This window comes from Lissotriton vulgaris, chromosome 12 (assembly GCF_964263255.1).
Source record: "Lissotriton vulgaris chromosome 12, aLisVul1.2, whole genome shotgun sequence".
In the NCBI taxonomy this organism is placed as follows: Eukaryota; Metazoa; Chordata; class Amphibia; order Caudata; family Salamandridae; genus Lissotriton; species Lissotriton vulgaris.
The window spans coordinates 286,060,919-286,084,101 of NC_141700.1; the positions used below are offsets into that span (position 1 = coordinate 286,060,919).

Sequence of the window (23,183 nt, forward strand, 5' to 3'; positions counted from 1 at the left end):
AAGTAAATACATAGCAAGTACTTTGAGACCAAAATCAAGGTAAATGTTTCACTACATACCCGTTCTCCTCTTTCATGGAACGATAGATGTCAAACTGATAGTCTCCTTCTCCATGGAAAAGCTCCTCGTCCGCAGAAATGTCACAAAACACAGTCAGTCCATCTTAAAAAACAATAATACTAAATTAAACCTCAATCCATGTAAATGAGCAAATCATTTCCAAGTACTCCACTTTGTTCCTTGAGGGCTTAACTTCCTTCCCCCTGCCCACTTAAGATTTACCTTCTACAATTAGTGAATCAAACTTGGGCTTTAGGTGTTGTAATGCAAACGTCTTTTGCAAAGACAGACCCATCCTACTTCCCCCGTGCTATCTATTGTCTGCAAACATTGGCTTTGCCACAAAGGTAGACTTAAATCACAGATCTGAGCTCAGTCCTATCTATACATTGGTCAGCCTTTGACACAAAGTTAGGCAGAGGTAAAGTGGGCCAGTGATAGAGAATCTCTTACCCAACTGGAGAAGGAAAAATAATGTTGGGATGATTTGCCTCCATTAATATAAAAAGCTTTCACCCTCTTAAAACACACAGGTCAGACTTTTGAAAAAGAAGCAGAAATTCAATGTCTCTTCCTAATAAATAGAACATTGAGACAAGACTGTGGTACAAAGTCTTACAAGTTAATTTATTAGTCAACCATTAAAGGGGTTCCGTCTCTTCAGGGATTCAAAGTTTTGGAAGAGACAACTACCATGGCAGTGCATTTCAATATATTAGGAATAATCATTATTATGGCAACTTGATGGATCACGTCAGTCAAGGTTCATGAATAAGAATCTCTAGAAATTGGGATGGTTGCGCTTGTGAATTTCTGAAGTATAGCCATAGCAAAGAAAATAAATGCAACTAGTCAAACAAATGGTATACAGAAGAAATGTTAGGCTGTAAAGAGCAGAACTGGCAACTAAGTTTCCAATGCATTTGGAGTTAACTGCTTGTGACTTCATACCTCTGTACCGTACTACTGCACGCAAGAAACAAGTTACTTACCTTCAGTAATGCTCTTTGTAGTGAATAATCTGTGACGGCAGAATCATTACCTTTGAATATACCCCAATGTTATAACTGGGGGTGTCTAGTTGGCAGTGGTTTGCTCCTATGGCCAAATAGGGATCCTTGCTTCTAGTCAGGGTAAGGGGGCTACACTCCTAAAATAACCCCTGCTCAACCCTGTGGTAGCTTGGCACGAGCAGGAAGGCTAATCTCAGAGGCAGCGTGTAAAGCATTTGTGAAAACATACAGTAATACAGTGAAAACACTACAGATGAACACAGGTTTTATAAAAATAAGTATTCTTTTATATAGACTTAATCCGCAATACAGTATTAGAAAAATAGCTCTTAGATGTTAAAAATGGTAAAAATAGCTTAGTTCAAAGTTGATGGTAAATGCAACACGTTTCTCACAAAGTACCTTTGGATGCGTAACGCAAGATAAACAAAAGGCTCGCAGGGAGAATGATGCGTCGGTTCCTTGCTTCGTGGGTGGGGGCGATGCGTCTGTTTCTGCTCGTGCAACGTAGGCGATGCGACAAGATGGCGCCTCGAAGCGATACGACAATATGGCGTCTTTGATGCGATGACGTGAAGGAGATGCATGCATGCCCAACAGCGGCTCTGGAACTTATGAGCTGCGACAGGACCTGCGACACGCTTCTTCCGGTGATGCGACATCGAACCTTGCGGTGGAGACACACTACTCCGGTGACGTGACGATAAACAGCTGCGATGGAGATACGCTTCTCTGGTGATGTGATGGCGACCCTTGCGGTGGTGACACGCTTCTTCGATGATGCGACGGCAACAGCTGCGGATGCGACACGCTTCTTCTCATGGAGTCGTGCTTCCAGCTCTCAACAATACGCAGGCTTCTGCAGACAGAATTCCCAGCAAGAAAATTCAGGGGGGGGAGCTGGTGGTGAAGTCTTGTATCCCTGCGACATCAGCAGGAGGCAAGCACAATTCAAGCCCTATGAGATTCTTCTTCAAGATGATGAAAGTTCAATAAAAGTTCCTTCTTTCATTGGCAAATAAGCAACCACTGCAGGCCAACCCCAGAAAATAGCACAATGGCACAGGGCAGTCAACTCCTTCAGCTTCTTTGGGTTCCCCTCCTTGGCAAAGGATTGTCTTGATTCCCAGAAGTGATCCAAAGTCTTGGGTCTGAGCCCCAATGTTTATACCAGTAAATCCATTGAAGGCAGAGGGTGCCTGTGCCCAGCCAAAAACAGTTCTGTGCGGCTTCCTGGCAGGAGGTGGACAGAGCATTGTTGAAAGCAGACCTGGCCCAGGTAGCTGAAAGGAAATCTCCTCCCCCCTACTCTCTCTTCTATGAGGGCTCAGGGGAGTGAAAGGAAATCTCCGCCCCCCACTCTATTCAGCCAAGGTCCTATTCGCCAAGCCCTGACCCATCAGACTGCTGGAGCCCAAGCCCACCTGTCACTCACAAACCAGACATGCAATACACAACCTAGTAGAGGCAGGCTGGATGGTTAGGTAAAAAAATACCTACTTTCTAAAAGTGGTATTTTCAAACACAGAATGTAAAAATCACCTGCACTAAAAGATGTATTTTAACATTCTGAGTTCAGGCATACTAAATTTGTTTTTCTACCATGTTCCCTGGGTCCGTTAGGATTATAAGATTGGTATAATCAAACTGCCCATTCTGGCCTATGGGGACAGGTAGCCTTGCAATAGTGAAAAACTAAATTGTCTGTAATTAACTATCATGACATGCCACACACACACACACCAGGGCATGTCCTACCATTTACTTACAATGCACCCTGCCCTTGGGCCTACCTTAGGGGTGGCTAACATGTAGAAAAGGGAAGGTTTATGGACTGCTAAGTGGGTGCACTTACGAAGTAGACATGGCAGTACTAGACTGCACACAGGCTCTTCAATGGCAGGCCTGAGGCACACTTTACCAGCTGCTTCTGTGGGTGGCACAATCAGTGCTGCAAGCCCACTAGCAGCATTTGATCTACAGGCTCTGGGCACACATGGTGCACTCTACTAGGGACAAGTAAATAAAATAAGCCAATCTTGGAGTCACTAATCCATTACAACAATGTACAATAGAGAGCAATTGCACTGTGGCACTGAATAGCAGTGGCACGGTGCCCAAAGCAGGTAAACCAGCAAAAACATATAAAAAACAGAGGAGACAACAGCGGAAAAAGGAAGGGAGACCCACGCCAATGGTGCTAGGTTTAACACCCAGGAACCTGACTCAATAAGGTAAAGTTTCTTCAGCAACGCTCCGCCGTGCCACTACATGGCACCATGCAGCACAGTACTGCCCTGGAAGTGACAAAGAGGAGCTGTGTATAACCACCACCCCTGCAGGCATTTATCAATTCATTTTTCGCCTTTTGGTGCCCTCAGACATGGTATGTTAACCATTGTTGACACCAGTGTAATGACTCTTAATTTGGGTTCTTTTTATATGTTAAAAAGAGGCCACTCCACAGAACAGGATAATGAGGAATCTGCAGCTAAATAAAATATCCACTATAAAGAGTGCGGCTGAAGGTAAGTAATTTGTTCTTCTGATGGATGCTTCTAACCACCGATTCCTCACCTTAGAATAGATACCAAAGCAGTACCTCCTCAAGTGTAGGGTCTGCCAAGAGGACTCAGACCAAAGGGTTTTGTAGGATTGCCTTTGCACATACGCCCACGATGCAGCCAGTCATATGTCAAGGACAGGCACTTAACATGCCAACACTGAGGTAGCAGCCTTGCCCATGGTGGAATAAGATCTAACCCCTTCCATCTGCTGCTTCTTGACCAGTGGGTAGCCTATGCTATTTCAGAGGAGACTCAGCCTCGACAGGGTCCTCTTTGGCACAGCCTACACTTACTTTGCACCAGAGAACCCCAGAAAAATATTCTTTAGTAAGATCAATATAAAAATGTAAAGCGCTTTTGGGGTACCACCAATGAAGCCTTCCCTCTTTGGATATGTGAAGGGGGGACAAGAAAAGCTGGCAGGATGATGTATTGTCCAAGATAGAAAGGAATCATAACTTTAGGCAAGAAGGCCGCCCCTTTCCTCCTTACCAGTTAGTCCAGAAAAAAGTGTTTAGGGTAGTTGAACCAACAGTGCCGGAAGCTCACTAACGCAACAAGTTGAAGTACTTGTGATGAGGAAGACAGTCTTTAAATCATGCGACGCAGTGAGGAACCATGCATCAGTTCAAGGGGCGTAGACGAGAAATGTCAAGGCAAATTTTATATCTCATTAACGGCCTAGAAGGACACACATGTCAAAACTTTAATCATCATCATAGCAGGTGATCTAAACAAGGACCATTGATTTGGTAAATAGAGAGGCTGAAAGGGCTGACAAGTAACCTTTCAATAATGCTCACTGCAAGACCTTGCTGGGCCAAAGGCAAAACTAATAAAAGAACATTTAACAGCTTGGCTTGTCAAGGGCCAACTTTGCAGAAACCACAGTCAAGTCACAAATTTGTCCCAGGGCCCGACTTAAATGGACTTTGTGTAAGGGCAACTGGTGGCGAGAACAACTTCCACCACTTTGGCCGGCACATCAAACAAAAGCAGTCAACTGCTGCCGCTCAATCTGCATGCATGGAGGTGTAGATTGCACACGTTCAGTTAAAGCACCCTGCCCTGATGCTGTGAGAAAAGATCCTTCCAAAGTGATACTCTGAACGGAGGGAGGGCTCATGCCCAAATGCTCCAAGTACCACACCCTCCTGGCTCAATCCGGAGCCACAAGGACTTTAGCCTAGTCGTTTTCAACTTTTTCAGAACTCTGGAAGGAGAAGCAGGAAGAAGTACAGAAATCAAGTGTTCTATTCCAGTAGGAATGCATCTCCCAGTGAATATTCTTGTGGAAACTAATTTTAAAAAACTAGCCAGGTTTCTCCCCCACTGCTGGAAGATGACCTGCACCACCTAGGTATTTAGACTGTGTTTTTCATTTGCCCTGGTATTCAAGGAGTCCACCAGGTGGTTTGCATTTAGGGAAATGCCCTGTTGCTCCAACTACAAAGGTGCTGATCCTCCTGGCACAGGGCCCTGAAGCCCACTCCACTCTGCTTGTTAGAGTAACATTAGGCTGTGGTGTTTTTATGGTGAGAACCTGCACCTGCACCTCCCCTTCATAGACCACAGTAAGGCATCCAGAGATAGATAAATGGCAAGCAACCCAGCCAAGCTTCTGCTGGAGACTAGAGTCCACTGAGCTCCACCACCCACATCCAGAAGTAATGCGTCCATCAACACCGTCTGTTGTGGCTGGGGGAGGGAGAAGGCCCTGCCACTGGATTCGAGCAGCCACTACTGCAGATCATGAGCGGTCTCCTCCAAAAATCTGGATGGAATTGAATAGCCTTCCTTGAAGCTGGGCCTATTAGGACATTGGATTCGTTTGTAGAGACCGCATATGCCATCTGGTGTAATAGACGAGGAGAATGCAGGAGGCTAAGAGGCAAAAATGCCTCAGACTTTCTATTACTGAGACCAAGGCTGAAACATTGGAATCATAGCTCAAATGTCTTGTGTTGGTTGCATGGAGAAAAGGTCCTGAATTGCATTGTATCCAGGATAGCTTCAGTGAATGTAAGCCTCTGCAGTCAGGTGAGACATCTGCTGATTGATTGTGAACCCCAAGAAAACTGGAGATGGGGTCTTAAACCTTTTATGTAACAAGAGCTACTTTTGTTGAATGAAAATCACCCAGAGCTACTAATATTAGTGATGTAATAGTGACCACACCAGACTAGTTTAAATCAGTGACCACCATGTGAGAAGTTAGCCTGGCATATGATGTCCACTAGTTCTAGTGGGCACCGTGCACCAGTCTAATCGACCCTTATTGATGGTGGTTGTAAAGTCAACCTTATAGAAAGCTATCCTAGTGGTAGCATGGATCAGCAGTCATCAGGCTAAGACTTCAGAGAGCGCATTAAGCTAGTTGTTTTACCAATTATAATCCCTTGAGTACCAAATGAAAGAACACCACACAAGGTATATATCAAATATATATGTATTTATTCTAAACACAACCCCTCTGCACTCTTTATGAGGTCAGAGGTAAAAGTACAATACAAGGAACTTAATTAGTATACGAAAAGTTGCACAGTATACGTTTTGCCCTAGGGGCCTCACAAACCATATACTAAAATAGTGGTATAAGAACCACATCTGAGATAGAAAGAAGGCCTAGGGCCTGTGGAATCTCTGGGGCTTCTAGGAACAACCAAGGGTTAGGAAGTAGGAGCCCCATGGGAGACACATGCAGTGTCTAAACACAGCCGGAGGTTACCATTGACTTTCTATGGGAAACAAACAAGCTACAAATTTACAATTTAAGGACACTTCTAAATGAACTACGATGGAACCCTTTTAGACTTAGACACTAGGAGGGTCAATAACCTCGAGACTACCAGAATACTCGTGTTACCTCACCCACAGAAGCCGGGTGCATTGGTGTCTTTTGGTGTAAGGTTTCGTCGTCGATTTCAATGTAGATCTGCAAAGAAGTGCTGCAGGCAACTAGAGGAAAAGTGTCCGGGTGGATCCAAGGGTGGATCGAAGATCTGAAGAACCTGAAAGCAGAAGGGACAGAGTCTGGGTCACCTGCCTGTGACTAGGATGGCTATGGAAAGCTGCCAGCCAATGTCAGGTGATTTCAGGTGAAAAGGTGAAGATTGTCTCTTCAGCCACGAGGTCCAGGAGGCGTCGACGACGACCTAGAGCTGGATTCGAGCTGTCCCACGAAGGATCTAGTTGACTGCGGTGTCGGTATCCGGATTGGACCCAACAAGCCTTGGGAAACGCAATCAGGCACGATGTCGAGATTGGCTTTGCTGCAGACCAGCAAGGTCTGTGGTGCTTCTCCATTGTAGGGAAGCTGGAGCACGCCTGGAGCAACCAGGAACGCAAGTTAAATTCAAAGGTAAGTTTTCAGGGGGCTCACTAGCCAACGGACTAGGAACCGGGAAGACGTGTCGAGCTGAAATGCAAAAGCGGGGCCCACGGGACACTCGTGGAGTGTGGGCCTCTGAGCTTCGGTGCAAATGGTGCTCTGGTCTGGGGCTTTAAGCACCCCAATGCACAACTTCGAGTTACCTCAGGAGTCGATGCAGCTTGCAGGATGTCCAGGAGTTCCGGGCCCACGTCTCTCGTGTCCACCAAGGGTCTCAGCTTTGCTGTGAGCGAAGGTCGGGTCAGAGTGGTCTGGAAGTCTGTGTCCTGTGTCGCAGATTCTTCAGGATCTGGCGGGAGTCTTGAAAATGCAGACCGGCAAAGTTGCTGTTGGTACCTGTTTGAACAGGGTGGTCACTCCTTGACCACAAGGGAGATGTCTTCCGTCTTCCAGTCGAAACGGAATGTCGAAGGTCCAGGATATGTGTTTCAGAGTTTCGTCCAGGGTAATCTAAAGTCCTAGGAACTGGGATCCTATACTTCTACTAAGTTTAGGGGTTGGACTAACTCTAAGGTCCCTCCTATGGGTGGACCTGGGAAGGGGGTGGTTACACCCCTTTCCCTTTGTCCAGTTCCGCGCCAGAGCTGGGGCTGAGTGCCCCAGCAACCGGTTTGAACTGGGAAATGCATGGAGCACCTTGTGTGCCCCAGGCAGTGTCTGGAAAGCATTTACTGAATGCAGCCCTCCCTGCACCAATACACAAAAGCCTGTTTGGGGAGGTGCCAGCACCTTCCTGGGCAGGAAACCTATTGTCCAAGCCTCCTCTGACGGAGTTTCGGCCAGAAGCAGGAGGGCAGACTCGTGTCTGTGGCAGCAGCATCCATTTTGTGATGCTGAGGCTCTGTTTAACTTTAACCGGGTTTACCAGTCACATGTCTTCTCCCTCTAGAAGGGTGGAATGCGACCCTCGCCACCAGAACTGGTGGGTGGGGTGGGTGGGGGGTTAGGGGCAGGTAGTATTCCAAAGTGTTTGACACCTTACATGACATGTTTTGATAAAGCCAAACCAAAGTTAGCATTAAACGCGAGGATTATAATGCACTTAAGAGTATATGGTATGGCTATATCATTTAACAGCTATAAGGAGGGCACCCTCTTACATGAAACCAAGCACTCTGCCTCCAGGATTGTTACGGCCTGCCATAGGAGTGACTTATAGGTTACTATGTGTCTATATATAAGGTAGATATAGATATACTATATCTAAGGAAGGTGTGATTACACCACCTTACCCAGGCTGTAAGAACAGATCTGTGGTGTCAGTTTGGAAGGTAAACCAGGGGTGGCACACTATTTTGCCATTGTGCAACATTCCGTCCATCATCTTGTGTGTTTTGCTGCTCACACTATGAGGCAAGGGTATGCCCAGACGTGGGACCCGTGACTACGCCATTGGAGTCAAGCTATCCTGGCTGAAGACGGCTGATAGCCTGAAAGCATGAGGCACAGGGTCAAGACTGATTTGCATATGGCCATGTCTGAACTAGGGTGGCTTGGTGAGCAAATTAACGATGGATTAAACCCAGATCTGTGACTGGGGGGAATGGTTTGCCATTATGCAACATTCCGTCCATCATCTTGTGTGTTTTGCAGCCCCTGGTAGGCCTAGGCTGCACCTATGCCCTGGGTACCTATGGTACACTACACAGGGGCTCACAAGGGTGACCCAGTAACCAATCTGGTATGTACCTAAAGTACATGGTATCAATTTAGAGAGAGTACAGCTAGGCTGTGGGCCTGATTAGCAGGGCCACAGCCAGACTAAAGTAAAAAAAACAGAGAATGACAGTAAAAAAGTGGGGGTAACCATAGGAAGCAGACCCTACTCTTACACACCATATGCAAGATTACTAGCAGCAGTGATCTCTATCAGGGTTTCCAGTGAAAATGTAAAAAATGCTTGTCAGTTGTTAATCAATAATATGTATTCCCAATGCCATAGGGTTTATCACTCAAGTATCAGCTTCAAATTTATATTGGAAATTGAGCCGTTTTTCTCTAAATGCCAGCTTATGAATTCTGAAAATGCAAACATTTTCATCTTGAATACATACTTTTAATGTTATTAGACATATTAGTTCAGCCAAGCTAAAGCTTCTAACTTCTGGACTGCACACAGGAGAGCTACTTAGAGGTAGCTGGCGAGCCACTAGTAGCTCACAAGACACTCGTTGGAGAAGGCTGGCTGGAAGTTGACATTGAAGGTGGTCTACGACTCACTGTCAGTTGTCGAAGTAGGGAAAAACTTATCCCGGACATCCGAAGGTAGGCACCGGCCACTGACATCACTTTTGTGAAAACCAAAGTGGCGCTGGTGAGGCTGAAGAGGAACATGGCAAACTGAAAATGATCCAGGTCAAACATGAGCCACCGGTACCATCTGTGGGACTACATTACAGGTATTTGAAAATATGCGTGCTCTAGGTCCAAGGGCATCATCCAGACCCCTGAGTCCAGAGCCGGCAGGATCTGGGCTAGTGTGAGCATTATGAATGTATCCTTATGCAGGAAGGCATTCGGAGGTCAAAGTTCCAAAATTGTCCAGAGGCCCCTGCACTTCGGCACAAGCAAATAGAAAAAGTAACAACACTCTCCCCTTAAAGAGTCCAGAATCCTGTCAATATCACCTTTGCAGAGTAACACTTGTATGTCTAGAAACAGAATAGACAGGCGTTCCTCTGAGTGTCGCTCTGATATGGGTGGAAGATTTGGCAGGGCACAAAGAAAGATACAGCATAGTCATGATGAATGGTTTGTAAAATCCATTTGTCAGACATGAGGGATCACCTTTCAGTGAGGAAGTGTTGAATCCTGCCCTCAAGATTGTTGTGTGCCAATAAGGGCAAACTAAAGCCGCTTGGTGGCTGCTACTGCAGGGAAAGAGGTCTGGTGCCCCTGAGACCTACGCTTTGCCTGCCTTACACACGACTCCAGCACTGAAAGGACTTGAGTCACTGCTGGAGTGGCTGGGGAGACTGTTGTTGCCTAGATGCCAACCTGATAGATTACCTTCTGAATTTTCTAAACTGATGCAGGAACGGCTTGTACGGGTTCAACAGACCCAGGGAGCACCTTGTGGTTCTACTGTTGTTGAAGCGCTTCAAGGTAGAATCTGTTTTTCACCGAAATGGCAGGAGCCATCAAAGGGCATATCAACGAGGCTTGTAGATCTCCAGAAAATTCTTATGAGTCTTTGCTGCAAATATTATTGTTGATAACTTTCCTTCCCACGCAATCAGTAAAATTTAGTTCAGCACTAATCATGTAATTGGCCGCCTCTTGTCATCATGAATTTCCTGAGAGGGTCGAAGGTCTTTCTGGACAGCTAAGAAATTGTTGGTCATCTTTCAGAGGCCATGTATACAGCATCCTAATAAACAGCAGTGATTAATCTCAATGCAAGGCCAGTAGAAAAGAACATATGCTTTCTAAACACTTCAGTCCACTTGGAGTCCATGTCCGGAGGAGCCACGAAGAATGAACTGAGGTTTACCTTGCTGGTTGAAGCCTCACCCACCAGGATCTCTGAAGTAGGATGGTTAGTGAGAAAACCCGGATTGCTCTGTGAAGCCTAGCCAGTTGCCTATTCACTCATGGGACTCAACAGGTCTTTGACCAAGTGCCCATAAAGATATCAGTGATTACCTTGTTAAAAGGGAGCAGAGTGCTCAGAAGATGCTGGGCCAGGCAATAAAATTTCCATAAGGATGTTCGGATTGGTGTAGACTGAAGGCAACTACAATTGCTGAACCCAGCTGCCTGTCGGACCACTGCTGCAAATTAGTCAAACCCTATTCCAGGGGAGGTAACCAGGCACACTGGCCTATGATTAGTCCATGCAAAAGTTGTCATTTGTATAGTGGAGTGAGAAAACCATCCCCGCTTCCCAGCAAAATCATCTTCCTCTTGGGGTGTATCTTGCAGAGTCAGTTAAAAAAACATAAAGAAGCCCATGTTGGCACGTCTAACCCAGGTAGAGGCACAGGTTCAAAGTCAGGCTGCATGTTGACAAGTTGCACTTTTGTAATCGTGTAGCCTGACATTAGTTGGGATTCGGCTGATGCTGGATTGGTGTCAGACATCAGAATCCTCACGGGGTGCTCCTCTGGTGCCGTTGATACTAGTATTGAAGAGGACAGACCTGGTGCAGGTCTTGGAGCTGGAGTGGATGTCTATACCAGAGTCAGTAGGGGACTTGGAGCCTGTTGCAATAGGTCAGACAGTGTTGAGTACGAATCCACAAATGGTAACCCAAAACAGGGACCGGAAGGCATGCCAGAGGGAGATGGAAGTGCACCAAAAACCTGCAGCATGATGTCCTTGAAGGCATCAATCTTTTGTCACCTTACCCTTGGCCTGGGAAACTCAGGGGGCACCGGCATAAGTTGGGAAATCGGCCACGCAACTAGGGACTCCGAGATAAATTAACTGGAATAGTGATAACCTGGCACCTTCTCTTTGGATTCAGAGTGGCAGGATGAGGTAGAGTCCTACTTCCGTTTTTTGGATTTTATTTGGACTTCGATTTATACTTACCGTAGGACTTCAACCGCAAAGTTGACCTCTTGTTGGAACTGCTTCCAGAGCAAGATAGAGTCTGTGCCCATGATCTGGTGTGAGACTTAAGCAAGGGCTGTGACTACTTCTTATGTTCGGCAATGTACAGCTCTGCTTCTCTGTCTTGGATCACCTTTGGGTGCATTTGGTGCACAACTTCGAGTCGTACGTAGTGCCCAATCATGAGAGGTGTACCTCATGTGGGTCTGTTACTGATATCAGCTTTCTATAGTCATGGCATGGCTTGATGCCTGTCAACTTTTGGAGGGGACATCATTTCCTATCATGCTAGACTTCTTTTTGTAAATTCACCAGAAGGCTGACAAAACGGGACAGAGCAACAGACCAACGCTGAAAGGTGCAGAAAGAAAATAATTAGGTCAGAGATCAGGTGTGGCACTTATATGCAGTTCCGCTCTGTCACTTCAGGGGTGGTATGGAGCCAACACAGATTTGCGCAGTGCAATCTAGTGGCGAAATGGAGCATTGCTGGAGAAAAGTTTCAGGATCCACTATGGAGTCTGAGGAGTAATCTAAGGGGAGGAATCTGCAGTTAGAAATATCCATCAGAAACGTATCTATCACCAAGCAAGAGACTGTGGTGGTGTGGGGTTCGTTAGAGACTCAGCAATCAATCAAGGCATTTATAGAGCGCGCTACTCACCCGTAAGGGTCTCAAGGTGCTGTGGAGGGAGGGGGGTGCTGCTACTGCTCGAACAGTCAGGTCTTGAGTCGCCTCCAGTAGGTCAGAAGGTCTGCCGTAGTAGGATGGGGAGGGTGTTCCAGGACTTGGCGGCGAGGTAGGAGAGTGATCTGCGGCCGGTGGTCGTTCTTCGCATGCAGGGAACGGTGGCGAGGGTGAGGTCGGCGGAGCGGAGCTGGCGATTCGGGGTGTAGAAGGAGAGTCGTCTGTTGAGGTATGTTGGTCTGGTGTTGTGGAGTGCCTTGTGTGCATGGATGAGGAGCTTGAAGGTGATCCTCTTGTTGACGGGAAGCCAGTGCTGGTCTCTCAGATGGGGTGTGATGTGGCTGTGGTGAGGGATGTCAAGGATCAGGCGTGCGGAGGCGTTCTGTATGCGTTGCAGTCGTTTCAGCAGTTTGGCTGGGGCTCCCGCGTAGAGGGCGTTTCTGTAGTCCAGCCTGCTGCTGACTAGGGCCTGGGTGACCGTTCTTCTTGTGTTGATGGGGATTCACCTGTAGATCTTTCGGAGCATGCAGAGGGTGTTGAAATAGGAGGATGAGATGGCGTTGACTTGCTTGGTCATGGACAGTGTTGAGTCGAGGATGAAACACAGGTTGCGTGTGTGGTCGGTGGGTGTCGGTGCTGCACCCAGGGCAGTAGGCCACCAGGAGTCGACCCAGGCTGAGGGGGTGGAGCAGAGGATGAGGACCTCCGTCTTGTCCGCGTTCAGTTTCAGACGGCTGTTCTTCATCCATTCGGCGACGGCTTTCGTTCCTTCGTGGAGGTTGGTTTTGGCGGTGCAAGGGTCTTTGGGTGAGGGAGAGGATCAGCTGTGTGGCGTAGGAGATGATGTTGAGGTCATGCAGTTTGGCGACGCGGGCGAGCGGGCAATGTAGATGTTGAACAGGGTCGAGCTGAGGAATGATCCTTGGGGTACGCCGCAGATGATCTTGGATGCTTCGGATCGGAAGGGGGGGGGGGGGGGATGCTCTGTGTTCGGTCAGAGAGAAAAGAGGAGGTCAAGTCCAGTGCTTTGCAGCGGATTCCTGCGTCGTGGAGGCGAGTGCGTAGGGTGCGGTGGCAGACCGTGTTGAACGCGGCTGAGAGGTCCAGGAGGATGAGGGCTGCGGTCTCGCCATTGTCCAGCAGGGCCCTGATGTCATGGGTGGCGGCGATGAGGGCCGTTTTGGTGGTGTAGTTGCTGCGGAACCCGGACTGGGACGGGTCCAGGATGTTGTTCTCCTCGAGGTAGTGGGTCAGATGTTTGTGGATGGTCTTCTCGATGACCTTCGCCGGGAACGGGAGCAGGGAGATGGGCCGGAAGTTCTTGAGGTCCCTCCAGTCTGTCTTGGGTTTCTTGAGCAAGGCGTTGATTTTGGCGTGCTTCCAGATCTCTGGGTAGGTCGCGGTCTCGAAGGAGATTTTGATGGCCTTGCGGAGGTGGGGTGCGATGGTGGCACTGGCTTTGTTGAAGATGTGGTGAGGGCATGGGTCTGACGGGGAGCCGGAGTGGATGGTGCTCATGATTTTCAAGGTGTTGTCGATGTGAGTCCATGTGAGCAGGGGGTCGCTGTGGGTGGTGGCCGTGGGGTCCGAGATGTCGTTGGCTGCCGTGGTGGTCTGGTTGTCGACGCTGTCGTGGATGTCTGCAATCTTGCTGTGGAAGAAGGACGCAAGGGAGTTGCACAGGTATTGCGATGGTGGGATGTCGTTGGTGTTAGAGCTGGGGTTGGAGAGTTCCTTCACAATGTTGAAGAGCTTTTTGTTGTTGTTTGCGTTGTTGTCGAGGTGGTCCTTGAAGGAGGTCTTTTTGGCGGATCTGATGAGGTGATGTTGGCGCATGGTGTTCTTGTAGACTGCTAGGTTCTCTGGTGTCTGTGGCGCCATTTCTTCTCCAATTTTCGGCGGTTTTGTTTGGAGGTCTGGGGTGAACCAGCTGGCATTCCTGTTGGTGCGTCTGTTGGAGGGGTTCTTGACCGGGGCGAGGGTGTTGGCGCAGTCGTCAATCCAGCGTCTGAGGTTGCTGGCAGTGACGTCAGGGTTGGTGGGTGGGCTCCGGGCGAGGGTTAGCTGGTCTTCGGTGGCTTTGCTCCAGCAGTGGCGGAGATCTGTTGGGTGCAGTGGTGCGTGGTGGGTTTCCGGAAGGTGAAGTGAATGCAGCGTTGGTCGGTCCAGTGGAGTTCAGTGGTGTGGCTGAAGGAGACGTGGGAGCTTGCGATGAAGATGGGATCCAGCGTGTGGCCGGCGGAGTGGGTGGGCGTTGTCACCAGCTGTCTGAGTCCGAGGTTGTCGGAGTTGGAGGTGTTGTTTTCGAGGTGGAAGTTCAGGTCTCCTAGGAGGATGTAGTCCGTGGAGGCGAGGGCGTGCATGCTGACGAAGTCGGCGATGGAGTCGCTGAACTGTGGTCGGGTCTGGGGGGTCTGAGGGTGGTGTTGGGATCGGTGTGGATGTGGAAGTGCAGGTGTTCGGCAGTGTTGAGGGTGTCGTCGGAGTTGGTAGAGACCTTGAGGGTGGACTTGTGGACGATGGCAATTCCTCCTCCAACTCCATTGGTGCGGTCTCTGCGGGTGATATTGTGGTCATCCGGGATGGCTATGGCGATGTCGGGTGCCGAGGAATCATTCATCCAGGTCTCTGTCAGGAAGGTGACGTTTGGGGAGGATGTGTCAAGCAGGCCCCAGAGTTCGACGGCGTGTTTGCGTGCCGAGCGGGTGTTCAGGAGTATGCAACGGAGGTGGTTGAGTCCTGTCCTGGTGGGCGGATTGGCGGCTATGGTGCTGGTGAAGCTTTAGTTCCGGCAGGAGAAGGGTCCTTTTGTGCGCTCTGGGGCGGCCTGGAAGCAGGTGTGTTCTTTTCTGGTGTGGTGTGCGTGGAGGGTGCTGGCATCGTAGCAGATTCGGGCGATGTGGAGTTCGCGGGGGCCAGGGATTTTGGCGCTGGGCGAGGTCCAGGCGCGGACGGGCACAGACCGGCTTGCCTTAGGCGCGCCAGCTGCGCGCGGTCGTGAATCGGCCGCCATAAGAAGGGGAGGTGGGAGGGAGCAGCAGCTGGGAGGGGGGAGCGGACAAATGGGCGAGCGGGGGGCGGGCCACATCGGCTGGAAAAACGGGCGGGACGGACGCTGAAGGGGAACAGAAGGCAAAAAGGCACAGAGTAATTGGAAGGAAAGGAAACGATCACAGAACAACACAATAACAAACTACAGTACCAATGACAGAAGTAATTACACAAGAACAGTGCAAATACAAAAAACGCAAACCTACGGCCTACCGCTGGCCACCAGGGATGAGGCACAGGTGGTAGCCTGCGGATGGAGGCGGGCCTCGAACTCTGTCAGCAGCAGCGGCAGCTGGGCACTGAGCAGGGGCGCAGACTTATGGAGCTGCATGGCGTGGGGAGCGACCTACCTGGAAACAGGGTCAAGGGTCGCTCAACAAGCATTAAACAGTAACATATTCTTACTTACAAAATTAGAAATACTTTGCATAATTAACAAAGGGCATTACTAATGGGTCTAATGGGAACATTACCCGCTGTGTTCTTTTGGACAGACTAGAGCAGTAAAGTACATTGGTTCGTTCCCAGTCCTAGGGTAGTCTTTTTTGAAACTATGGTTATTACCAGTAAATGCTTTTTGGGGCCTAATGATTCACTTGATAACTCATTGTGTTGAGTTCCCATCTGTATCTTCTAATTCAGGGGTTGCTTGTGATGGGGACACTTCCAGAATCCAAGCCTCAGCCAAGGCACAACGATGCAGGTCTCTACCAGTGTCAAAACAATCGCTTTAAATCATCTTGCCTCCTTTACAGGCCTCTGCCTTGACAGCAACACTTCTTCGTTGAAGGTCACCTCCAGCACTCCTCCTAAGCAATTGGTTAGCCCTGCCTTTCAAGTACGGTCCAAGTAATCTCTACAGGGAGACTTCTTCAGATTCTCCACCAGCTTACTTGTCCAGAACCTGGAAAACTGAATTGCTATCTCTGAACTCAGGTGCTCTAAGGATTCTCCCAGCCTCCACTGGTGTGGGGCCCCAGAATTCTGGTCAAGAAATCTTGGCACACTGAGTAGAAATTACTATTTCACCTTTATATACAAGTTGCAGACAGATGTTGTGTATTCCAGCAATTCAGCTCTGTGATTAGTTCAGGGCAGTTCTACACTTTAGTTATACCCAAGTACAACCATATTTTTTTTGTCTAGAGTGTGAAAAACGAGGTATGGTGGCAATGGGAATTTCCTATAAGATAAAAACCAAAACAAGGGCACAAACGATACAGAGACTGTCCCTACAACTACCAGTTATCCTACGGGAGGTAGCACTCTGGAGAAAAAAAAACCAGAGAGGGGGAAACTCCCCGACTCCAAAGACACTCAATGTCTTCTGTCCAAACAATTCTGCAGTCTGGCACACTACACAGATACTCAGAATGTCTGAAAGAGTCCTATATTAACATTAACTGTCTTGAGTCTCTATACCTCCATATTAAGTACCAATAGATATTGTAAAATACATAAAGGGAGCCAGTGTGACCATAGCTACATGCAGTCCACATACTCCAAGCACTCCTGCTACTCATGTCGAGAAGTTGACACAGGTACCATCAATCTGTCACATGGAAGAGTGAAGGAGAGGGTGCAGGGGACTGTTCGATACACTCAAAAAGGAGATGTCAGCTGGCCTGTTTCTTAGCATGTGACAGATAAAAAAGGCCTGCTCTGATGACATGCTCCTCTCTATCACAGGCCCCCAAGTTCTTATTGGAGGGTCTTGTGGTTTAAGATCAGCACATCCAAATCTGAGAACTTGAATAGCTCTATACCCCAACCTCTCACTAAACACTTGAGGACCTTGACTCTGTTCCGCTTGTCGTCGGATCATATAAACTATCTGGGATTGGCACTGGCCCAACTCTTGACAAAACAAGGGACATCAATCTACAGTGGCTGCGGCAGGGTCAGAAGAAAGAATTAAATAGCTTGAAATTCAAGACCCTATCCCTGTTAGGGCACATAAAGGCATACAAGAGGACAATTCTACCTAAGATCATCTACATCTTTAAGACCCTACCCCTTTGCAAACTCAAGGATTATCTCAAGGACATGCAGGAAATGTGTAATATATGTGTGTTGAATAAGAGAGAACGCTTAACCAGAAATTTAGTTTCCCTTTAACCAGAAAATGTTTTTGCTACGCCTGCGTCAAGGGGGTTGGGGATCCTAGAACTGGATAATTACTATGTAGCAGCCTACCTACAATATTTGTTCCACTGGACCTGTAGAGAAACTAGCAAAGGGTGGAGCTTGATTGACCATAAATGGTGGCAGGCCAGCTACAGGAGATCCCCTGGCAACTGAAACCTTACTGGACCGGGTACGCTCTAGCGATCTCCAGTAAAGAGGGCCACATTAGAGGTATGGGATAAGGTGGTGACATGAAAAGGGCTCACATCTTTTCCATCCTGCTTCACCCCCTGTGCGGTAACCCTGAAGTTCTGCCTGGTGTAGATAGAACCCTCTTTGAGGTGGCAGAAGGAGGGTGCAAGACCCTTAGAGATATGTTTGCCAACTAAATGATAAAAACTTACATTCAGTTACAAACCAAGTTTACACTGGCAGAGTCAGAGCACCTCCGCTACTCACAGGTCCAAAATTGTACTCGAACCATATACAACCTTTACTGCTTAACCATAACCCTCGCTGTGGTTTTCCTGTCTACTTTCCACCCCCATACAGGACATCTACAGAGAGGTGTCTAGATGCTTGGGGAATCTGTTGAAGCACATGCTTCTTGCGATGCAGGTGAGTCACACTAATAGCACCAGTCATGTCTAAATTAATCTAACACGTCTTACCACCTGTGGTCCTGGTACCAGTCATCAGGAATTTTTAAAGAATTTTTAAACTCTGATTAGCTTACGTTGGAGAGGTACATCCACAGCCTTTCCTTGTTGACAGTAGTTGCGTATAAAGTGAGCACATATTGATGACACCACTTTCCTATGTTTAAGTCATCCTCTCCAGGTTTCAACAAGGTGGCACCCGGCACACATTATATAGTAATAGGGTACGAACACCCAGTATAGTATCTGGTTTCACTTGGTCCTGAAGAAATGCACAGTATCGCTTTGAAGACAATAGCATGAAACATGTCGACCATCACTATATAGAGTAGGTTTCTGCTTCCACGGACCATTAAGCCTGAGAAGCAACCACTCTCTTTGTTTTTAGTGTGATAGGTTACCACTTTATTAAAATTTAGTTGTGGACTACCCAACCTCTTTTAAAATCACCTACACACATCTACATCCTTCACTGTTGTCCCCTAGGGCCCTAACACAGACAGCACCAAACGGCAGGAACAAAGATCTCCGCCAAAGAGCCCCTTTATGTGTGCCCGTCGGGTATTGCACCGCCGACCCGACGACGGGCGAGCCCATATGATGAAGCATGACACCTAGCTTGCTGGGTGTGTGAGGACTCTAGTTCCGAAAAGGAGGATCCCGCTCCTGTGTGCCTTCACTCACTTTCGTTTTCAACTGTCTAATTAGGTTTTTTATCCAGGGGAACTGCGAACTCTTTCTTTTTAATACTCAGATGTTAAAAATTGTAATAAAAATGTATTTGAACCTAAAGAGGTCTGTTCTCATAATTAAAATTGGTCTTGCTGCCATCACTGTCAGTCCTCTACAGCCGAACGAGGTAAAAGTAGTCACCCTTGTTCAATCTCTGGATCTCATTTATGTCATGGAAGAAATGCCCCAGTACACCTGCATGAGCACCAAGGTAGGAGCCAAAAAACTATGGCTTTCTAAGGTGAATCAGAGGCACCAGTGCACTCTCCAGAGCAATGTAGGGGGACTTTTGTATGCCCCAAGCGAGAATAACCTTTGACCATAACATATTTAGTCAGGGTGAAGTAACAGAGGAAATAATAGGAAACAAAATTAAATATAAGGTAGATGCGCTCAAGTGATTATACATGTTCTAAATTACAGAAGGGGATGGGTTCCAAAGACTTTGAGGAGTTGCAGAAATTCCTCTTAATGACAGTTAAAAGGAGTGGGATGAATCCTGGGCAAAAAATGGCAATCTGATTGAAAGACATCAAATGTTTTTCAGGATCTCGAGAGTTTTACCTGCCCTTAAGGAGGAAAGTTGTTTTTGGTTATTTATGCCATTGAGACAAAGGTAGACAGCCACAGGTGATCTTCAGAGCATAATTATGGAAACTAAGTATATCTTATTAGACAGAATAGTGGCTCTATTGAATGGCAAATGTTGGCAGAAGGTGATGGGTGTGCCCTATTCATTTATCTACTCAGAACTGGACTTTGTCTCTTGGTTCACTGTAGAGGTTAGATATATGGATTCCAGTCTGCAGAAGACATCTTGGGAGAAGGGCAACCTGACCACCCTGACAATACTGGAGTAGGAAACCAACCAGCAAGCCTCTGAAGATGGGTGAAGGGCTAGCACTACTTGAACCTCTTAGGAAAACACAGCCAGATTACCTACATGTAACATACTTGCTCGAATTGCACAAGGGCATACTAAAATAAGTGTGTAAAGAATTCAGCTTTAAGCATGGCCAGGCATCCAATACTTTAAAGACATAAAAATCTAATCTTGGCATTAGGCAGCAAAGCTATCTTAAGCTGGTGCTAAGATTGAGCAAGACATTGCTGTTTTGATTGCAAGGCATTTGGAAACACTTGTTTATGTCTTACCTTGAATAATGCTGAATAATCATGATTGTCCCTATTGTGGGTCTTGTACTCAACTCCATTTCTAGCACAGAGCTCTTTTTTTCAGATTTTGAAAACGGAGTTTCAATCATTCATTTGAAATAGTTTCAAATTCTGATGTAATATATTGTATATGATTAGAAATAATCTTTGTGAGAAAGTGCCATCTTTCTTGCATTAGTATGCCCCCACTTTTTTCTGACTGCTGATGTGCTTTGACTGAGTGTGCCCTGGGCTCCTGCCAACCAGGTACCCAGGGCCTGTGCTCCTTCCCTAAAACTGTGTTGAAACTAAAACCCAATTGGCATCTTTGGCCACCTGTCGGTCGCTAATAAATGGTACCCTAGGTACCCAGGGCATGGTGACCAGAGAAGACCCCTAAGGCCTGCAGCACTTATTGTGTCACCCTTAGGGGGCCTGTACCCTAGCACCCACACACTGCCTTTGCAGGCTGAATGCCTAAGTACATAACTAGACAAAGAGTCGACATGGCACACATCCCTGGGTGCCATGACCACAAACCCACTGCCCTGGCATACATCAGTCACCCCGCTAGCTGGGTGCCCTATGCCAGTGGTGTGGGCACAGGTGCATGAACCCTGTGCCCCTCCAGTACCAAGGGCCATTCCTGGGCACTGTAAGTGCAGTGATGTCATTAAGAGTATATGGTGCTAGGAGGTAGACATTATGAACTCCACAACACCAGAATGGCTACACTGAAGACTGACAAGTTTGGTATCAAACTTCTCAGCACATTAAATCCACACTGATGCCGGTGTGGGATTTAATGAAAAATGCACCACAGAGGGCATCTTAGAGATGCCCCCTGAAACCTAACCACAATCCACGTCTGGACTGAGAGGCTGCCACACAGCAGGCATGTTGCTGGACCCCTGGGTGGAGAGCCCCCCGCTCTCCTGGGCCTTCAACAATGCACATCCTGGGTGAGGTGCTAGGTCTCCTCCCCCAGGATGGGCAGGGGGAAGCTTCAAAGGCCAGCCACCTCTGTGAGCTTCCCCAGACCATTTGCTGTAGCCAGCAACTGGCCCCCACCAGTCCTGACCCGAACTCTGTTAGGAAAAATTACGTAAGAATGAGGGGGGGGGGGCAGGGGGGGGTGGTTCCAGCCTGTACCAACCCCACCCCTCAGGTGGGGGAGATAAGGAGATAAGGTGAAGCACGACCCGGCCATCACGAGACAGCCATCTTGGTACACCCCCTAGCCCTGCAGGCTAGGGAGTGTACTCACCCCAGGACAGGGACCTATTGGTCCCTGCCCTTGCCCTACCTGTAACGCCCCTAAATTCAGTATTTAGGGGCTCCCTGAACCTTCCTTCCTCAGATCCCGATAAGAAAAGAAGAACGAAGATCAAGAAGAAGAAGACCCGCCGCGCAGCTGCTAACAACAGGACGACAACAGACTTGGCCCCAGCCCTACCGGCCTGTCGATCCTGGAACCTGCTCCTGCCTAATCCCGGCGACTCCTGCGGACAGCAACCTTGGGACACCCAAATGACCTGCCTGCCTTAACCCTCTTGAAGATTGGGACTCCCATCAGAAGAGGCTCTGCTGCAACAACACCCCTGGTGCCAGCCAGGAAGCTCCGGACCAGCCCACTCTGCACCCGCCGAGCATGGCCCGTGCCAGAGTGATCCAAGATCACGAGGACGCCCCCCGGCGACTGGAACCCAAAGTCCAGTGCCCAAAGACCCACCTCGACGACACCTGCAGACTCAGAACCAGGCCCCCCCCCCCCCCAACCGCGACCAGCTGAAGGTAAGCTTTTGCGACACCCAAAGATACCCCTGCACCCTGCAACCCCCTGCGCATTCCTTTGGGGTACCTACCTGTGCTCCAAGATCCCAACTTACCTCTCGAAGTGGTGGTTGCCCCTGAAGAGTCTCCGCCCAGAGCCTGCAGCCTTTGTTCATATTTTACCTTTCCCATTGAATAACATTGAGCGCCCGACGGCTCGAAAGCACCCTGCACCCAGCAGCCTGAGCGCCGCTGGTCGTGCCACATTTGCCCTATCCTACTTCCCCATTTGCCCTGAGCAAGTGACCTGGAGCCCAGCTCCCACAGCCGTGTGGCCTGCTAGCCAGCAGCCATGAACCGGAGGCCCCCTGCCCCTCATTGGATAACATTGGGCCTAAATACCTCTGCACCCGGCCACGCCCCCGTGCCGCTGAGGGTGAACCGACTGTACCTACCTGACCCTGGGGGACCCCTGAGTCTATGCCCAGAACCTTAACTTCACCAGTCGAGTACTCACCTGGAAACCGGTAACTCACTTACCTGCCGTTGGATAACATTGACTGGCTTGACTCGAAAAATCTTCTAAGTGTGAAGTTTTGGAAACTTAAAATATTCAAATAAAATCATTTGAATTCTGAAGTACTCACCTGTGATCAGGGGAGAATCCAGTATTGTACCTTGTAGCCCAGTACAGAATCGCAAAAGTAATCCTTACTGGGTTTACTAGTAATCTGTATTTTCTCCATAGGAATCCATTGTCTGCTTTTCTATGAAATTTCTTCTAAGTGTCTACTTTTGAAAACTTGAAATATTCTTTAAAAATCATACGAAATACTGAAACGAAATTACTTACCTGTTTTAAGTTGAGACCCCAGTGCTGGACTAGGAGCCTGTACTGGATTACAAAAGTAACGAGATCATACTTTACCTGCAACCTGAATTTTCTCCCATTGGATAACATTACCAGGTTTCTGTTGAAAAGTTTCTAAGTGTGAACTTTTAAAATAGCTTTCTATTCCTGAAAAATCACTGAAATAACTAAACGTTTTTACTAAATTGTTTTCAGCTTAGACCCCAGGATTGAATCTAGGATCCAGTCCTGGAACTACCAAAGTAATCTACAAAGTAATCAACTGTGTTTGTATAGGATAACCCATTGAGCTCAATGCTAAATTGCGTGTGGAATTGTGTTGCCTACTGCAACCCCTGTACCTATTGTTTTTACAAAGTTTATTGCCTTTCTGCAAAGTACTCATCTGAGACCTCTCATATTCAGAACAGCATATTTTGCTACCTGTTGGTTCTAAAAATAAAACAACTATATCTTTGATATAAAAACAATTGGCCTGGAGTTCAGTCTTTGAGTGTGTGAAACCTTTTGCTGACTGAGTGTGTACAACAAATGCTTTA

General features: G+C 47.9%; 1 protein-coding gene across 2 annotated transcripts in view; it reads right to left on the reverse strand.

Annotated features, from left to right (window-relative positions):
• Positions 1-23,183, reverse strand: part of LOC147673978 (uncharacterized) — a 659,950-nt gene that overhangs the window by 54,950 nt on the left and 581,817 nt on the right. For both annotated transcript variants that reach the window (XM_086945060.1, XM_086945061.1), the window contains one exon: positions 60-162. In XM_086945060.1, coding sequence (XP_086801186.1) covers positions 60-162 — 103 coding nt within the window. The remainder of the gene's footprint in view (positions 1-59; positions 163-23,183) is intronic.